An 18,828-nucleotide genomic window follows, 5' to 3' on the forward strand; every position below is an offset into this window, starting at 1 on the left:
GTTTCCCTCCCCATCAAAGAAACTTGCCTGTCATAGCTGACTGACATCCAGAGGAATGCTAATACGCTGAAGGAGAGGTACCCAGTCTGAAAACATCTGTCTTAGACATCTGTCTAAGTTAAGGAGTGCTGGCTACAACCACCCCAGTGCCAGGATATGGGAAAGGTGGTTTAGCAGGGATGGGAGGGGAATATCCAAAGGGGATGTTAAAGGGGGTGAGGATATTATTGAAGAAGCTAGAATGTGAGGAAGCACTGGGAAGAGATGGGTGGGGCAACTGCAGTGGAAGAGGACATGAGGATTGTGAAGCTATGCCAATGAGGGAGGCACTCTCATCACCTCCACCACCAGCCCCCTCTATGTCCAATGCCTGAACAGAGTAATACACTAGCTCACCCCCAACTCACACAACATAACAACCTTCTCCTCCTGCTAGATGAACATTGGCCCATATATGGTATTAACTGGGCAATAACTGGTCACTGAATGGCGTCAACTGGGGCAACCTCAGACTCAACCACTGAGGAAGGTTTTGGAGGGGGAGTAGTGAAGCAGCAGATACAATACAACCACTTTTCTCCTGTTCTGAAGAAGTGTCATACTGGATGAGAAATGTTAACTCAATTTCTCTCTCCTTGGATGGTGCCAGACCTGCTGAATTGGTTTCCCTTATCTCTATTGACCTTTCTGATGAGGAATTCCCTGTGCATTCTGATAAAGAGCCTCTAATTTTTTTTTTGAAGCACCATTGCTTAACAATAACTTGATTAAAATGGGGCCAATCCCAATGGAAAAGCTTTCTTAGTCCCTTGTACTAGCTCAGAGCTGGATAAATCAAACCTTTCCTTTCCATACCACTCTGTGAGCCATGCATTAAATGATCTAACCTATATATTCATAACATTCATCATAACATCCAAGGATATGGGTTATGTGCAGGAAATTGGGACAAGCACGCCTCTAGTGGTAGTCATTGTTGGTGCCAACTTGATGGGCTGAAGGGCCTTTTCTGCTATATAACTCCACGGCTTGACCCTAGCAATTATTCCTTTTTCATTTTTATGTTTTGATTTGGACCCTGACTCCACAAACCTGCTATGTCATTGGCTCCCCTGTGGACCTAGCCAACGGGTTTCCCCCGCCCTCAGTCACCTTAGATGCACCTCAGGCATCCCTCTTACCTCTGTACAGGACAGCGAATCCCTCAGCTTGGTTAACTCGGTCAGAGTAGAAGTACAAAATGACAAAGCTGGCCGACACATTCAGGGAGTCGTAGGGCCGGTTCCTGCCATCAAACCGGGCGAGAACGTCATTACTGCGGCCATCCAGAAACTCCACCATGTCACTCGAGTCACGGATGTCAAACAGGGCAAAGTCGAACCGGATGAGAGACGCCCCTGGCACCTGAATGGTCCAGTAACATACTCTGCTGCTGGCGTAGTTGTCAGGGAAATCCGGAGAGTAAATGATGCCAGCGTCCGTGGAGTAATTCCCACCACAAGCCCCGATCATTGCTGCAGGGGAGGGAGGGAGAGAAAGACAAGGGGGGAGAATGTAAGAGATCAATTGAGGACTTCAACCAATGGCTCATTCATTCATTACTCACCAATTTAGATCAATGTCAGGAATGGACTGCCTTCTCTTTGCTAACGTAAGGAGAAAGTGTTCCATTATTGAAGTGAAAAACCTAAGGGATGTAGGGTCCTCCTCTGGTTCAGTGGAAGTGTCCCTATCCTTGGATCAGGAGGCCCAGGTTCAAGTCCCACCTGCTCTCGAGGCGTATAATACCATCTCTGAACGGTTTGATGAGGAAAACAGGTTAAATTTTTAAAAACCTAATGGAAGGAAGAATTTTGAAGAGTTTCCCCAATGAATGACGCCACCAGGTCAGGACAACTTAGGGCCTTCTTTTCAAGTGACACTTGGAATCCAGCCATTTGGTTTGGAAAGAAATCTGACCCTGTCACTTGGAACTGATCGAACTGGATGTGCGGTTTAGTTTGGGTACTTTTTCTGAACAATTTCTGCGGCCATTGAACGGAAGTCGCATTGTGAGGTCGCACAATGATGCCTCAGAATAAATGTGATGCTGCTTTTTCACTGACGCAGTCCACCAGCGGGCAAGCCACCAGTACGGGCGTGATTTTGAAGGGTGACAGTGCGGGGAAACCGGGCAACCCGCAGGAGAAATCAGGGCCTCAAATCCTCCATTATCCGAGTGAGGACACCCACTTAACAAATAGCAGCAGGGCTTCCAAGCGTGATTTTCCTCAAAGGAATAGCTTCAGGAAAGGGATGATGCAACAAATAAATTGTCACTCCACCTCCTTGATGACATAATGAGTAAAAGAAAGCCGGATGTTCATTCATTTTCGCTATCTAAGGATGTCCAAAAATGCCTTCCAGCCAATGAAGTATTTTGGAAGTGTACTTATTAATGTAATAGAGAAAATGCATCAGCCAATTTCTGCACCACAAATTGTCCCAAACAATGTGATAATGACCAGACAATCTGCTGATTGAGGGATAAATATTGGCTACAACACTTTGTTCTTTTTCAAAAGAAATGTTAAGGATTTTTTTTTAAGTACACCAGCGAGGGTAGACTATCTGATGCCAATGATTCGTTTGCACTTCTGACACTGCAGAATTCCAGCAGTACTGTATTCAGGTCAGTCTAGATCCCCTGCTCAAGTCCATGAAGTGAGACCGGGGCTCAGTGCGTTCCAATTTCAGTGAGGGTGCTCAACTACACCAATCCAGAACTAAATAAATATTATCTGTAAACCATGATGTTCTCAATCCCACAACTTCCACCGCTCAGAAGCACAAACACATTTTGGCACATAGAAACACTATCACCACTATGAGCAACTGAAGGAAATCATTATTAGTAAGAAGGTTTCATTGGGGACATTCAAATACGGGAAGGTATTAGAATACTTGCTGTAGTGGTGCAAAGATAACAATCTCTCCCTCAATCTCAGTAAACTACAGAACTGATCATTGACTTCAGGAAGAGAGGAGGAGTACACACCCCTATTTAAATCAATGGAGCTGAGGTGGAGAGGGTCAGGAGCATCAAGTTCCGAGGAGAGATGATAACCAACAAACTATCCTGGTTCTCCCATACAGATGCAACAGTCGAGATGGCACAACAACCTCTCTTCTTCCTCAGGAGGCTAAGGAAATTCAGCATGCCCATGAGGACCCTCACCAACCTCACCAACATGAGTACCCTCACCAACCTGAGGACCCTCACCTACCTCACCAACATGAGGACCCTCACCAAGCATTCTACCTGGGTGCATTCACTGCTTGATGCAGCAACTGCTATATCCAGGATCATAAAAATCTGCAGAACCCAGAGCATCACACAGGCCAACCTCCCACCTGTGGACTCCATCTACACTTCTTGTTGCTATGGAAAAGCTGCCAACATCATCAAAAACCCCTCCCATCATATTTACAGGAGGATGCAAACACATTGGAAGCAGTTCAGGGAAGGTTTACTCGAATGTGAGAGGATTGCCTTATTTGGAAAGCTAGGCCTGTAACCCCTGGAGTTTAGAAGACTCAGCGGTGAATTAAATTTTAAAAACGAATCTCAGGGGAATTAACCCTCAGATGTCAAAAGATCGCTTTCTCTTTTGGAGGAATCTATAACTGGAGGACATAATTTAAAAAATAAGAGGTTGTCATTTAAGTTGGAGATGAGGAAACACTTCTTTTCCCTCTGAACCTTTGGAATTCCCTTCCTCAAAAGGCAGAATCATTACATTATTTTAAGACTTAGGTAGGTAGGTTCCTGACTACCAAGGTGATGAAAGATTGTATGCAAGAACGTGGAGCTGAGTTTAAAATCAGGTAACCAAACTCAAACAGCTAAAAGGCCAATTCTTGTTTCTTGTTCATATGATCATCGTTGATAAGTTGGAGTCAGTGGATATTGTATACTTGGATTTTCGGAAGGCTTTTGATAATGTACTCCACAGGAGGCTGGTTGACAAAATTAATTTGCATGTCAAATATACCGGCATGAGCTAAGAACTGGCTAACAGACTGAAAACAGAATAAGCAGGTGATTCTTGCATTGACAGACTTTGACCAATAGAGTACCACAAGGATCAATACTTGGGTTCCTGCTGTTCACAATAGATATCAAAGATTGGGATGAGGGGACCCAATATCAATTTCCAAGATTGCAGAAGGCACAATGATAGGTGGAAATATGGACTGTGAAGAAGAATCAAAGTGGTTTCAAGAGGATTTGGCCAGAATTAGCGAGTGGGCAAGAACGTGGAAGATGCACGATAATGTGGAAAAATGTGAGGATATCTACTTTGTTAGGAAGAAAGGTGTGCAGGGTATTTCTTAAATAGCTACAAGTGAGAAAGTGAAGATGCTGACAGGGACTTGGATGGCCTTGTTGTTAAGTCACAGAAGGCTCCTATACATGTGCAGCAAGCTATTAACGAGCCTAATGAATGTCAGCTTTTTTTGCTCATGCATTTGAGTCCAGAAGTTGTAGCATCTTGCTTCCATTATGTGGGCGTTCGGTTAGACAGCACGTAGAGTACTGTGTGCAGTGTGGTTTCCTTATCTCAGGAAGGATATTATTGCCACAGAGGGATTGCAATGAAGGTTTCCCCAGACTTGTTCCTGGCATCGCAGAATGTACTGTGGAGACAGATTGGGCAAGCAGTCTATATGCTCCAGAGTTTTGAAGAATGAGAGGTGAAACCTGCAGAACACTTTAAGAGTGGACACAGGTAAGATGTTACCCCTTGATTGGAGAATCTACAACCAGAACGAGAAATCATTTCAAACTAAAGACAAAGCCACTTGGCACTGAGCTGAAGGTTTTGTCTGACTCAGAGTGTCAAGCTTTGAAATTCTATACTACAGATAGCTCTGGAAGCTTAATGTTTGAGTGTGTTGAAGGTAAAGATTGAAGATTTCAGAACAAGAGTGACATGAAGGGACAGTGCAGGAAAAACCAATATTGAAGTGGATGATCAGCCCTGATTGTATTGAATGACAGAAGAAACACAGCAGGCTGAATGGCCTACTCTGACACTTAGTGACTTTTGAGAAGATTTGTAGCTCAGGTTGAGGTTCTGGATGTAGGTATGCTCACTGAGCTGGAAGGTTCATTTCTAGACGTTTCGTCACCATACTAGGTAACATCTTCAGTGGGCCTCCGGGCGAAGCACTGCTGATAATTCCTGCTTTCTATTTATATGTTTGGGTTTCTTTGGGTTGGTGATGTCATTTCCTGTGGTGATGTCATTTCTTGTTCTTTTTCTCAGGGGGTTTTTCATGGGGTCTAACTCGATGTGTTTGTTGGTAGTGTTCCGGTGGGAATGCCGTGGAAGCTGAGTGGGTAGCACTGCTGCCTCATAGCTTCAGGTACCAGGGTTCAATTCCAGCCTTGGGCGACTGCATGGAGTTTGCACATTCTCCCCATGTCTGCACGGGTTTCCTCCCACAGTCCAAAGATGTGCAGGATAGGTGGGCTTGGCTATGTTAAATTACCCATAGTGTCCAGGGATGTGTAGGCGAGGTGGATTAGCCATGCGAAATGTAGAGTTAGAGTAGGGGGATGGGTCTGCGTGGGATGCTCTTCAAAGAACTGGGATGGGACGAATGGCCTGTTTTCATGCTGTAGGGATTCTATGCCTAAACTTCAGTGTGTAATTAAGTGGCTTCACCATAAGTCATCACTTAGGGCAATATTAATGTGCATCAAGGATACAAAGTATGCTGATGGCTGGCATTAGCATGAGTAATTGATGAAACTGGCAATAGAAAACAGACTCAAAGCTGAATAAAACCACTTCATAAAGTTTCCAGGATACGCTATTAAAAAAATAATAGATACCCTAGAGGGCTTTGCAAGCAAGAATCTTTGTTTTTTTTTGTGTGGTATATGACATCATCTGAAACTAGTTATTGGTCTGTTGGTTGGTAATTGCTCCCAGGTATTCTCTTTGCATTTAACTTGGTGTTGGAGCTCCTTCATACGCTGAGACTTTATTCTTGGAGCACTCAGCTTCTCTGCTTTGGTGTGGCAAATGGAGATAATTGAAAGCAGCACAAGGCTGGAACATCTTGTTCATTGTTTTGTGTGGAGCAGCGAGCCAAGGATAAGTCAACAAGTGTCCTTAAAAGAAACCCAGAAATGTCTCAAAATTCACAGAAGGGAACATAGTTTATAGCTTGACCTATCTGTGGGTTGCCTCTTTTTCAGATTCTGGCTGAACCATTGTGCAGTTTCAACACACAGTGCCCTCCTTTCAGATTTCCAATATTTGCGCTTTGCTTTTAGCTCTGCACTGTTGCAGTTTGTCACCCAATGGTTCACAGTGCCCTTTCTGGAGGGGATCCCCAATCCCATGTTGAGCCTACACACTTTCCTCATCATCACTTGAAGGTTAACCAGTACTTTTTAACTTTGCGTTAATTCTGCAAATACGTGAATGCTAAAAGCTTTGCAACACTTCAACGCTTCAGGAGATCACAGTCCTAAATTTAAACAAACACTGGAGGATGATTGGCAATCATGGGAGGCTGTTCTGACAAGTCAGCAACTTTGGGGTATAAAGGCTGAGTATAATAACCTCCAGACACAAAGCAGAAAAATTAATGCCTGTTTAATTAAAGGTTGTTACACTTCAAATGGAAAAGCAATCCAAAGAAATCACGATGGTTTCAGAAATCCAATGTGTTATTAAGAACAGTTTACTCACATTTCTGAGGAAATTTCCATTTCATATGGTTTCAGAAATGTAAGAGAGTCACTTCCTTTTTCCTTTCTTGAGAAAATGAACATGGGAGTTGAGTAGGCAAAGTGAAACTTACTTTTATAGGAAACTCAACCTTTATTTCAAATTATGGCGAGGTTTGTTTTCAATTTCAGGAACATGGTGGATTTTGGCACGTCTGTCATACTGACAGAGAGCCCCTTGACCTCCCAGGAGACGCCAGACTCTCCCATCAGGAACCAGACTCTCCCAGCAGGGACCATGTTCTCCCAGCAGGGACCAGACTCTCCCAGCAGGGACCATGTTCACCCAGCAGGGATCAGACCCTCCCAGCAGGGGCCATGTTCTCCCAGCAGACACCAGACTCTCCCAGCAGGGACCAGACTCTCCCAGCAGGGACCAGACTCTCCCAGCAGGGATCAGACCCTCCCAGCAGGGGCCATGTTCTCCCAGCAGGGATCAGACCCTCCCAGCAGGGGCCATGTTCTCCCAGCAGGGGCCATGTTCTCCCAGCAGGGACCAGACTCTCCCAGCAGGGGCCATGTTCTCCCAGAAGGGACCAGACTCTCCCAGCAGGGGCCAGACCCTCCCAGCAGGGGCCATGTTCTCCCAGCAGGGGTCATGTTCTCCCAGCAGGGACCAGACTCTCCCAGCAGGAGCCATGTTCTCCCAGCAGGGACCAGACTCTCCCAGCAGGGGCCAGACTCTCCCAGCAGGAGTCATGTTCTTCCAGCAGGGACCAGACTCTCCCAGCAGGAGCCATGTTCTCCCAGCAGGGACCAGACTCTCCCAGCAGGAGCCATGTTCTCCCAGCAGGGGCCAGACTCTCCCAGCAGGGGCCAGACTCTCCCAGCAGGAGTCATGTTCTTCCAGCAGGGACCAGACTCTCCCAGCAGGGGCCATGCTCTCCCAGTGGGGACCATGCTCTCCCAGCCAGGATCAAGTTCTCCCAGTGGGGACCACATTCTCCCAGCGGGAACCACGTCCTTCCTGCAGGGACCATGCCCTCTCAGTGCAGATCCTGTTCTCTCACCATAACGGCAGACAGCATGAATGGGAACATTGAACATAGAACATTACAGCGCAGTACAGGCCCTTCGGCCCTCGATGTTTCGCCGCCCTGTCATACTAATCTGAAGCCGATCCCACCTACACTATTCCATGTAAGTCCATTTGCCTGACGACTTAAATGCACTTAAACTTGGCAAGTCTGCTACCGATACAGGCAAAGCATTCCATACCCTTACTACTCTCTGAGTAAAGAAACTACCTCTGACATCTGTCTTATACCTATCTCCCCTCACTTTAAAGTTGTGTCCCCTCATGTTTGCCATCCCCATACTTGGAAAAAGGCTCTCCCTGTCCACCCTATCTAACCCTCTGATTATCTTGTATGTCTCTATTAAGTCACCTCTCAACTTTCTTCTCTCTAACGAGAACCAGCCTCAAGGCTTTCAGCCTATCCTCGTAAGACAATCCTTCCATACCAGGCAACATCCTAGTAAATCTCCTCTGCACCCTTTCCAAAGCTTCCACATCTTTCTTATAATGCGGTGATCAGAACTGTACACAATACTCCAAGTGTGGCCGTACCAGAGCTTTGTACAGCTGCAGCATAACCTCTTGGTTCTAGAACTCAATCCCTCTATGAATAAAGGCCAAAACACTGTATGTCTTCTTAACAACCCTGTCAATCTGAGTGGTAACTTTCAGGGATCTGTGTACATGGACACCGAAATCTCTCTGCTCATCTGCACTCCCAAGAATCCTACATTAGCCCAATACTTTGCATTCGATTACTCCGGCCAAAATGTATCACCTCACACTTGTCCGCATTAAACTCCATTTGCCACCTCTCAGCCCAGCTCTGCATCCTATCTATGTCTCTCTGCAACCTACTACATCCTTCGTCACTATCCACAACTCCACCGACCTTAGTGTCATCCGCAAATTTACTAACCCACCCTTCTAAGCCCTCATCCAGATCATTTATAAAAATGACGAACAGCAGTGGACCCAACACCGACCCTTGCGGTACGCCGCTAGTAACTGGACACCAAGATGAACATGTTCCATCAACTACAACCCTCTGTTTTCTTTCAGCAAGCCAATTACTGATCCAAACTGCCATATCTCCCACAATCCCATTCCTCCGCATTTTGTACAATAGCCAACTGTGGGGAACCTTATCGAACGTCTTGCTGAAATCCATGTTCACCACATCATTTGGTTTACTCTCATCTACCTGTTTGGTCACTTTGTCAAAAAACTCAATAAGATTTGTTAGGCACGGCCTACCCTTCACAAAACCGTGCTGACTGTCCCTGATCAGATTATTCTTTTCTAGATGGTTATAAATCCTATCTCTTATAACCTTTTCCAACACTTTACCAACAACTGAAGTGAGACTCACTGCTCTGTAATTACCAGGGTTGTCTCTACGACCCTTTTTGAACAAGGGAACCACATTTGCTATTCTCCAGTCCTCAGGCACTATTCCTGTAGATAATGATGATTTGAAGGTCAGTGCCAAAGGCTCGGCAATCTCTTCCTTGTTTCCCAGAGGATCCTAGGATAGATCCCATCCGGCCCAGGGACTTGTCTATTTTCGTACTTTGCAGTATTTCTAATGCCTCTTCCTTGTGAGCCTCAATCTCTTCTACTCTAGTTGCAAGTATCTCTGTATCTTCCTCACCAACATATTCATTTTCTATCGTGAACACTGCCAAAAAATATTTATTTAGTGCTTCCCCTATCTCCTCTGACTCCACACATAACTTCCCACTATTATCCTTGATTGGCCCTAATTTAACTCTCATCATTCGGGAAATGCGGGCTATTATGACCATCAACAATGTCAACACCAACTTGCATTGGTATAAAACTTACAATCTAGTCAAACATTCCAAGGTATTTCACAGGAGAGTATAATGAGCCACGTGAGTAATCATTAGGGCAGATGACTAAAACCTTGGTTGGTGTGGTAGGTTCTCAGGAGTGTCTTAACATTGGACAGAATGATGGCAGGACAGAGAGTTTTAGGAAGGGGAGTGCAAAATGTAGTGCCTAGGCAGGTGAAGACACAGCCCACAGTAATGGGACATGGAAACCTTCAATGTACAAGTAACCAATTTGTTTCTAATTCATTTATGTTCTTCCTTAAATAAAATGATCAATATTGTGCCCAGTACTGTTAGTCCAATGCCCTGTATAACCTCAATATGTTGGATTCAATTCCTCTCATGATAAGGAGAATATTTTATCAGCTTTCCCAATTACGTGCTGTAAATGTGTTGCTGGTTAAAGCACAGCAGGTTAGGCAGCATCCAATGAACAGGAAATTCGACGTTTCGGGCACAAGCCCTTCATCAGCCCTTCCTGATGAAGGGCTTGTGCCCGAAACGTCGAATTTCCTGTTCCTTGGATGCTGCCTAACCTGCTGTGCTTTAACCAGCAACACATTTTCAGCTGTGATCTCCAGCATCTGCAGACCTAATTTTTTACCCAATTACGTGCTGTACCTACATACCAAACTGTTGTGATAAATGCACGTGGACACACAGATCTTTCCACGTCTCAGAACTCCACAATCTCTCACCTTTAAAATAATATGTTTTTTTTTATTCTTCCATTCAAAAAAGATAATTTCACATTTTCCAATATGTCATTTTGTTTATCACGCTTTGAATCTCCAATCCATGGAGACATAGAGATGTACATACAGAAACAGACCCTTTGGTCCAACTCTTCCATGCCAACCAGAAATCTTAAATTAATCTAGTCCCATTTGCCAGCATTTGGCCCATATCCTTCCAACCCCTTGCTATTCAAGTACCCATCCAGATGCCACTTAAATGTTGTAATTGTACTATCCTCCACCACTTCCTCTGGCAGCTCAGTCCAAACACATAACACCCTCTGAAAAAGTTGCCCCTTAGGTCTCTTTTAAATCTTTCTCCTCTTGCCCTAAACCTGAGCCCTCGTGTTCTGGACTCCCCCACTCCAGGGAAAAAAAACCTTGTCTATTTACCCTATCCATGCCCCTCATGATTTTATAAATCTCTATAAGGTCACCCCTCAGCCTCCGATGCTCTGGGGAAAACAACCCCAGACTGCTCAGCCTCTCCCCATAGCTCAAATCCTCCAACCCTGGCAATATCCTAGTAAAACGTTTCTGAACCCTTTCAAATTTCACAACGTCCTCACTATAGGAGGGCGACCAGAATTGCACACAATATTCCAAAAGTGACCTAATCAAAGTCCCAACCAATTCTCTCACAAGAATCATTTCCTATGACAAACAACAAGCCCCATCTTCACAATACACACCGTCAAAGATATTTATCCTTCCATCTCCTCCACAGGGCTGGGTGTGATCACCGAAGCACACGTGGTTGCATTCTGTGCTGTTCGCTTCTCCGTGCTTCCAGTAATCAGCATCATTCCCACAGAAGCATGCATATCCAGACTCCATGCCAGCAAGCTGCAACAATAAATGAATAATGGTAACAATACAGATCTAAAATTGAACAGCTGGAGTTATTTTATAAAAGAAAAAGAGAAGTTGTTTCACGCAAAGCATTCAGACAGCCAAATGTTATGCAACTCATCTTCCACTGCGTGGCCTTTTTTATTTAAGAATTGCTTCCTGTTCAACTCTTTTCTTGGGCTCCTTCTCCTCATCTCTCCAAATTCCCTTCTGCATTCTCGACAAAATGCGAGTGACAGTGAAATCTGCCTGGCACATAGCATTATGTTGCCTCATGTTGTAAACCGGTAAATGTATACTTCCCAGAATTAAGGAGAATTTTGCTTCTGAAGGTGCCGATGTTAATCTGGACGTTGAGAGTTGCTCCTGTCAAAGATGTCTGGAGCTTTCGAATGGCAATGTCCTGCTAACTTGCTCCACTGCCTCCTAACCTGGTCCTAGGAGGAGACTAAATTCTACCCTTAGCAAATTTGCAATAAGACTGAGCCTGTATTCTGCAGAGTTTGGAAGAATGTGAGGTGATCTTCGTGAACATATGAATCAGGAACAGAGTAGGCCATTTAGTTCCTTCAAGCCTCTTGACAGTTCAATAGGGTCACGGCTGATAAGTCTGTAATTTCAAAACCACATTCCCACCTCATCCCCCTCTTGTTTAACAAAAATCTATTGACCCCAGCCTTTAAAATACTTAACAACCTTACACAGGCTTATAAAATCACGACAGGCACAGATAGAATTAATGGTAGGAGTCTTTTCCCTAGGATGGGGGATTTCAAGGCCACAGGGCATATTTTGAAGGTGAGTGGAGAGAGATTTCAGAGACTTAAATGGCAATTTCTTTTACATAGAGAGTGGTTCGCATGTGGAAAGAACTTTCTGAGGAAGTGGTGGATGCAGGTACAGTTACAATGTCTAAAAGACATTTGGATATGAACACGAATAGGAAATGTTTGGAGGGATATGAGCCAGGAGCAGGCAGGTGGGACTAGTTTAGTTTGGGATTATGTTCGGCGTGGACTCCTTAGACCAAAGGGTCTATTTCTATACTATATGACTCTATGATTCTACTGTAATATGATGCTGTTGGAATATATGGGATTCTACTTTAGAGTGTTTTGAATCATTTCAAATAGTGTTGTACATAGACAGCTTGCTTTATCTTTTTCTTGTGCATAATAAACTTCTGTTGTTAAAATCAGATCTGCATGTTAATGAAAGAAAGCCTTGTTTACTGTTTTATTACATTCTGTCCGATATTCTGACCTGTTACCTATCAATGCAAAATATGTGCTTTTTCTTTAAGTCTCCTTAACATTTCTAGTTAACTATGAATGGGGGCTCCAACCCTTGGAATTTTCCTTACTCATTGGAATGCATGCATTCTGTAAATGCTGAAATATCCTCTTATATGTGTGCCATTGCATTTCAACAACCATATCCTTTAAACTAATTCACTAATTCACTTTAGCCAGCTCTGTTTTGTTGCCATATTTGCCCTTTATTAAATTTAAATAATAGGTGCAGACCTGCTCATCTCGCCCTCAAATTCAATATAAAATTCAATCATATTATGGTCGCTACTACAATAAGGGCATTTTCATTATGCAAATATTAACTAATCTTACCTCCCTGTTTGATACCACATTTCATAGGTTAGGTTGGCTGTAAAAAGTACCCTCAAAATATTCTATGAGCCCCTATGCTACCTCTTGCTTATCTGACATTTTGTGGCAATACATCGGTAAAAATCTCCCATGAGTATCATCAAGCCTTTCTGTCAAACTTTTGTTATTTTTTTGCCCTATCCTGCTGTGTGGTTATTATTGCGGGGCCTGTATGCCACTTCCACAACTGACTTTATCATTTCTCATTTCTACGCAAACATTTTCCACATCTTAGTTTCCTGAACTTAAGCCATCCCTCTCTATTGTGCTGATAGCATCATTAACTAACAGAACCACCCTTTCACCTATTCCTACTTGCCTGTCTTTCCAAAACATCTAGACTCAGGTTCCAATCTATGCCCTCCTGCAGCCATTTTCCAGTAATGGTGAACCAGTCGCACTTATTTCTATCTGGCATCTCAGTGCATCCATTTTGTTTTGATTGCTCCTTGCAATCAGATACAGAGTATTTAGTTTTACACTGTTATTCGCTTTGTAAATTCTAGTCTTCTGTGTTAGCTGATTCTTTGATTCCCAATCTCAATACCTTCTTGTCATATTTTGTTTATCATTTCCCATTAATACCTTCTCGTTAGTTTTGACTTTATTCTTTGTTTTCCCACGTTTTCCCACATTTGATCGCTTACCTCCACTGTTCACTTTAAAATCCTCTTTGCTTGCTTCATTATGCAATGGATAGAGTACCAGGTCCCAGCACAGTTCAGGTGAAGATCATCCCACTTTCCCTAGAACTAGTGCCAGCGCCTCACAAGCCAGGGACCACTACTCCCACACCAGAATAGAATGCATCTTAAGTGCTTAGCTCACCAATTTTCAGCTTTATCTCCTGTAGCAGAATAAGAATCGAATTCTGGAGGCTGAAAAGGTTTAGGCAAATAGCTAAAGCCATGAGACACCTCTTCACTCCACCCCCCACCCCCCTCCCCCGCCACCCCCAACTCCCTGGGAGAACCTCGAGCATTTTCCTCTATTGTAAAATGCATTCAAATTCCAAGGTGGACTAAGTTGGCTAGTTTTATATGCTTTTGACTCATTTAATAAGGATACAGTTTTTCTGGTTCTAAATGAAGCTGTTCCTCCATTGGAATCCCTGTAAAATCTCTGCTTAAGGTTAACAGTTACCTTCTTTAAACTGTAGATTTCAGTTTAGTGCCAACAACAGCTACAAAATAAGTTAGATTTGTATGAAATTAAAGTTCAGACTTTCTTACCCAACTGCTACATGCACTCAGTCCCAAATTATAAAATTCTTGAAGGGCAAGATAGAGTAGACGAAGTAAGGATCTTTCCCGTGGGTGAGGGCAGGATCTAATAAAAGGAGATATCATCTCAGAATAAGGGGTAATCCATTTCTAACTGAAAATGAGTATGTGGTGGACTGGTGTGGAATGTGGCTGAGATGGTGGTGAACTTTGGAATTCTCTATCCCAGAGAGCTGTGGGACTGAGCAAGTTCAAGAGAGACATTTATAGATTTCTAGATTTTAAAGTTATTAATGGATATGAACGTAGCACAGGATATAGAGGGAGATGATCAGTCGTCGTCTACAGGGGGCAGAACAGGCTTGACAGGCCAAATGGCCTGCTCCTGCACCAATGTTCCAACTGTATAGAAGGAGGATATATGATCCATGGTGTTCAAAAATTAACCTTGTAGTCTCTTCTCACTGTCTAGCTCTTGGCCCACAGTGATAGGGTTAAGATTAGGGTCAGGGCAAAACATTTTAAATGCATGTTCAACAATCTTTTATATGCAGTGGAGAGTTTTTAATTCTTTATTATCTTTTAGGACAATTCCAGCGGGTGAAAAAATAACCCTTTATTCCTTTATGTAATGACTTTAAATCTATGCCCCTATTTATTATGTTATCTGTTAAGGGAAACATATTCTTCTCAAATACTTTCTCTAGAATTCTCAATTTTATCACCTCAATTAAATCCCCCCTTAGCTTCTTCTGTTCCAAAGCAACACCTTCAACCTATTCAATCTTTCCTCACGGCAAAATGTTTCTTTTCCTACTAACGTACAATTTCACCTCGGAGTCGCCTGTCTGAAACACCCATCCTGTGATGTGGCCAGACAGTAGCCAATACTCTTAGGTAAAAACAAGGACTGCAGACGCTGGAAACCAGATTCTGGATCAGTGGTGCTGGAAGAGCACAACAGTTCAGGCAGCATCCAACGAGCAGCGAAATCGACGTTTCAGGCAAAAGCCCTTCATCAGGAATAAAGGCAGTGAGCTGGAAGCATGGAGAGATAAGATAGAGCAGGGTGGGGTGGGGCGAGAGTAGCATAGAGTACAATGGGTGAGTGGGGGAGGAGATGAAGGTGATAGGTCAGGGAGGAGAGGGTGGAGTGGATAGATGGAAAAGAAGATAAGCCGGTTGGACAAGTCCGGACAAGTCATGGGGACAGTGCTGAACTGGAAGTTTGAAACTAGGATGAGGTGGGAGAAGGGGAAATGAGGAAGCTGTTGAAGTCCACATTGATGCCCTGGGGTTGAAGTGTTCCGAGGCGGAAGATGAGGCGTTCTTCCTCCAGGGGTCTGGTGGTGAGGGAGCGGCGGTGAAGGAGGCCCAGGACCTCCATGTCCTCGGCAGAGTGGGAGGGGGAGTTGAAATGTTGGGCCACGGGGCGGTGTGGTTGATTGGTGCGGGTATCTCGGAGATGTTCCCTAAAGCGCTCTGCTAGGAGGCGCCCAGTCTCCGCAATGTAGAGGAGACCGCATCGGGAGCAGCGGATACAATAAATGATATTAGTGGATGTGCAGGTAAAACTTTGATGGATGTGGAAGGCTCCTTTAGGGCCTTGGATAGAGGTGTGGGAGGAGGTATGGGCACAGGTTTTACAGTTCCTGCGGTGGCAGGGGAAAGTGTAGCCAATACTCTTGCTGTGTCTAACGAGTATTTTATACTGGATGAGCTATTCTACCTGCTCTTGGACCATGTAATAAAGAAAAGTATTTTTGGACCAGGATCTGCCTATCTTTTTACTTTTAGAAAAGTAATGAGATTTTTGTTTGCCTCCTAATTCTTTCATGGAATGTGGGTGTTGCTGTTAAATACAACATTTGTTCCCCACCCTTAATTTCCCCTGAACTGAGTGGCTCGCTAGTTCATTTGAAAGAGTTAACTATACCACCGCAGATCTGCAGTTGCACGTATGCCAGATCTGTTAAGAATGGCAGATTATCTTCCCTAAGATATTAGTGAACCAGATGTGTTTTCACTTTAGATTCCAGATTTAGCAAAGTTAAATACCACCAGCTGCTGTAGTTGAATTTGAACCCAGGTCTCTACAGGATTAGAGTACCTCGGGATTACTAACCAAGTGACATCACCACTACGCCATTGTCTTTCACAAGGACTCCAAGGTGTGTGGAATGCTCTGCCCCAGAGGGCAGTGGAGGCCCAGTCTCTGGATTCATTTAAGAAAGAGTTGGATAGAGCTCTCAAAGATAGTGGAATCAAGGGTTATGGAGATAAGGCAGGGAGCGGATACTGATTAGGAATGATCAGCCATGATCATATTGAATGGTGGTGCAGGCTCGAAGGGCTGAATGGTCTACTCCTGCACCTATTGTCTATTGTCTCCAATCCTCTTACCATCCTACATCCTACCACCTATTGTGCATTCCCTTGCATTGTTTAACCTCTCTGAGATAATTACCTCACACTCTTCCAGGCAGACCGTCAATTTTTCTGTTCACTTGAGTCGTCCATTGATATTTCCCAGAGTCTAAAGCCTTCTTCCTCACTATCAACCAGACAGCCATTTTTCTATCATCTGCAAACGGTCTCCTTTACTGGGTTCTATATCATTGCTCTATAATTCAAATACCAAGGGACCTAGCAGTGAGGCCTCGAAGCCCAAATGGAAATAGTCTTCCAGTCACAAAAACATTTGATTATTACCCTTTGACATGTTGAGCCAAGATTGGTTTCAACTTGCCACTTTACTCTGCATCTTAAAAATATTTACTCAGCTGATCCCCAGTCTGTCATATGGACTCTGAACAATGGTTAAAATTCACATTGATTATATCAATGTACTCTTCTTGACAGCTTCTATTATCTCCCCAAATATTTCAATTAAATACTCAGACATAATATTTCCTTAACAAACACATGCTGGCCATCCTTGAGTAATCCCAGGCTTTTTAAAAATTTTCTCCTGCCCCTCAGAAATGCTCCCAATAATTTGGCAACTGCCAATGACAGGCTGATTGGCCAGTGTTTATTCAGTCTGCACCTTCCTCCCTTTTTAGCAACGTTACAGCGTTGGCAGTCCTCCAGCATCATGCCTGTAGCCAGAGAGGGTTGAAAATGAGATGACCCATGTGCCTTGGTTGCTCATGTTTATTTTAAAACTTTACTTTAAGCCAGACTTAACCTTATTGCAGTATAATGATGACCTACACTCAGTTTGAAGACTGTCCTCTTGCCAATGACACACTTCAGCAAGCTGTCTCTCATATTTCAATTCTCATTCCCTGGGTGAGAGGCAGGAACAGGTCAGAGCAGAGCCTGAGACAAGCTTTGTGGATAAGGGAACATCTCCTTGTCACCAAAGGTCACAACCCCAACAAATGAAGAGCCCGCAATTTCTAATGATCAGCTTCCCCAAGTGAGATTGAGCGGAATATAAGATTCTGAATCCATCTCCAACCCCACAGAGTAAAATGTTCCATTTAAACCAGTTGTTCAGGGTGGGAGTTATTAGTCAAGTTTAATATTATTAATAAAAACATGCAAGGTGATAGAAGAAATCTGGCATTTTATCCTCACATCTCCTTTGCCTCATGTCCCATGACCCACAATTTTCAGGCCTTGTGATTGTGTTAAAACAGAGTCACTTCCAGTGGCTTCCAAATCCAATTTCTTTGAGTCTCACAATTGAGTGTTACTCTTCTGCACTGTCACACACTTAACCAGTTCTTCCACTCCAGCCGAGATCCCTTTGTCTCAGAAGTTCATTTCTGTGATGCATTAAAAGTGTAATCTGGCATGTACCTTGAATCGCTTGCTCCTGCAAAACTTAATGCAGGTTTGGATGGTCAGCTTGTTGGAGGTTTCACTGCTGCCTGATAAAGGTGGTGGGTCGCCATTGTCTTTGAAACAGCCCAGGTAGCCCGGCACTGAGGGTAATCAAAAAGCAGTAAATTAGCAACGATGTAAGGTAACTTCAAGATACAGCAACAGAAGCTGGCTATTCAAACTGATTGACAGTTAGAGCGATAGTAAGTCGGATAGCTTTGCGTGAGACAACAGATTCAGGTGATGATTAAAAGTAAAGGTGGGGAAGACTGAGTTACTGTCTTCATTGTTATATGGCAAACGAGTTTTTAAAATTCATTCATGGGATGTGGACATCACAGACTGCCCCAATATTTACTGTCCATCCCTAGTTGCCCTTGAGAAGATGGTGTTGAGCTGCCAAGGTTCAAAGGGCTCATTGGCCCATTTCGTGACTTTTCAAAAATAAACTGACTAATTACTTCTTCAACGGGTACCTCCTTGTTCAGGCAACCTCTTACTCTCCATTGTAAATTTTCAACTACCAACTTGGCTCATATAGCTGCCAATGTCTCAGAGTGGGAAGGCCTCCCATTAGCCCTCCAACTCCGGGGAAATTGTCCAATGACATGAGTTGGTCAACAAGCAGACTTTCTACCATTATTTGGCCTGGCTCTTTAAAAATTCCACTGCGTGTCTCTGGAATATATACTGTGCAGGGTCGCAGTGCAAACCTGAACTACAGCCAGGATCCCCACAGAACAATGTATGGTTCCCCAGTGGAAGTAGGCCTGTGTGGGCTAGACCTGCACTGATCCACTGAGACATCAGTGAAGCCCAGATCTGTTAAGCTTTGGATGTGAGCAAAACAG

At 43.9% G+C, this 18,828-nt stretch overlaps 1 protein-coding gene across 3 annotated transcripts in view; it reads right to left on the minus strand.

Annotated features, from left to right (window-relative positions):
• The window catches only part of kremen1 (kringle containing transmembrane protein 1), a 214,492-nt gene that overhangs the window by 80,109 nt on the left and 115,555 nt on the right, over positions 1-18,828 (minus strand). For all 3 annotated transcript variants that reach the window (XM_060843717.1, XM_060843715.1, XM_060843716.1), the window contains exons 4-6: positions 17,954-18,078; positions 11,097-11,250; positions 1,182-1,514 (exon numbers count right to left, since the gene is read on the minus strand). In XM_060843717.1, coding sequence (XP_060699700.1) covers positions 1,182-1,514; positions 11,097-11,250; positions 17,954-18,078 — 612 coding nt within the window. The remainder of the gene's footprint in view (positions 1-1,181; positions 1,515-11,096; positions 11,251-17,953; positions 18,079-18,828) is intronic.

Source organism: Hemiscyllium ocellatum, chromosome 24 (genome assembly GCF_020745735.1).
Source record: "Hemiscyllium ocellatum isolate sHemOce1 chromosome 24, sHemOce1.pat.X.cur, whole genome shotgun sequence".
NCBI classification, from domain to species: Eukaryota; Metazoa; Chordata; class Chondrichthyes; order Orectolobiformes; family Hemiscylliidae; genus Hemiscyllium; species Hemiscyllium ocellatum.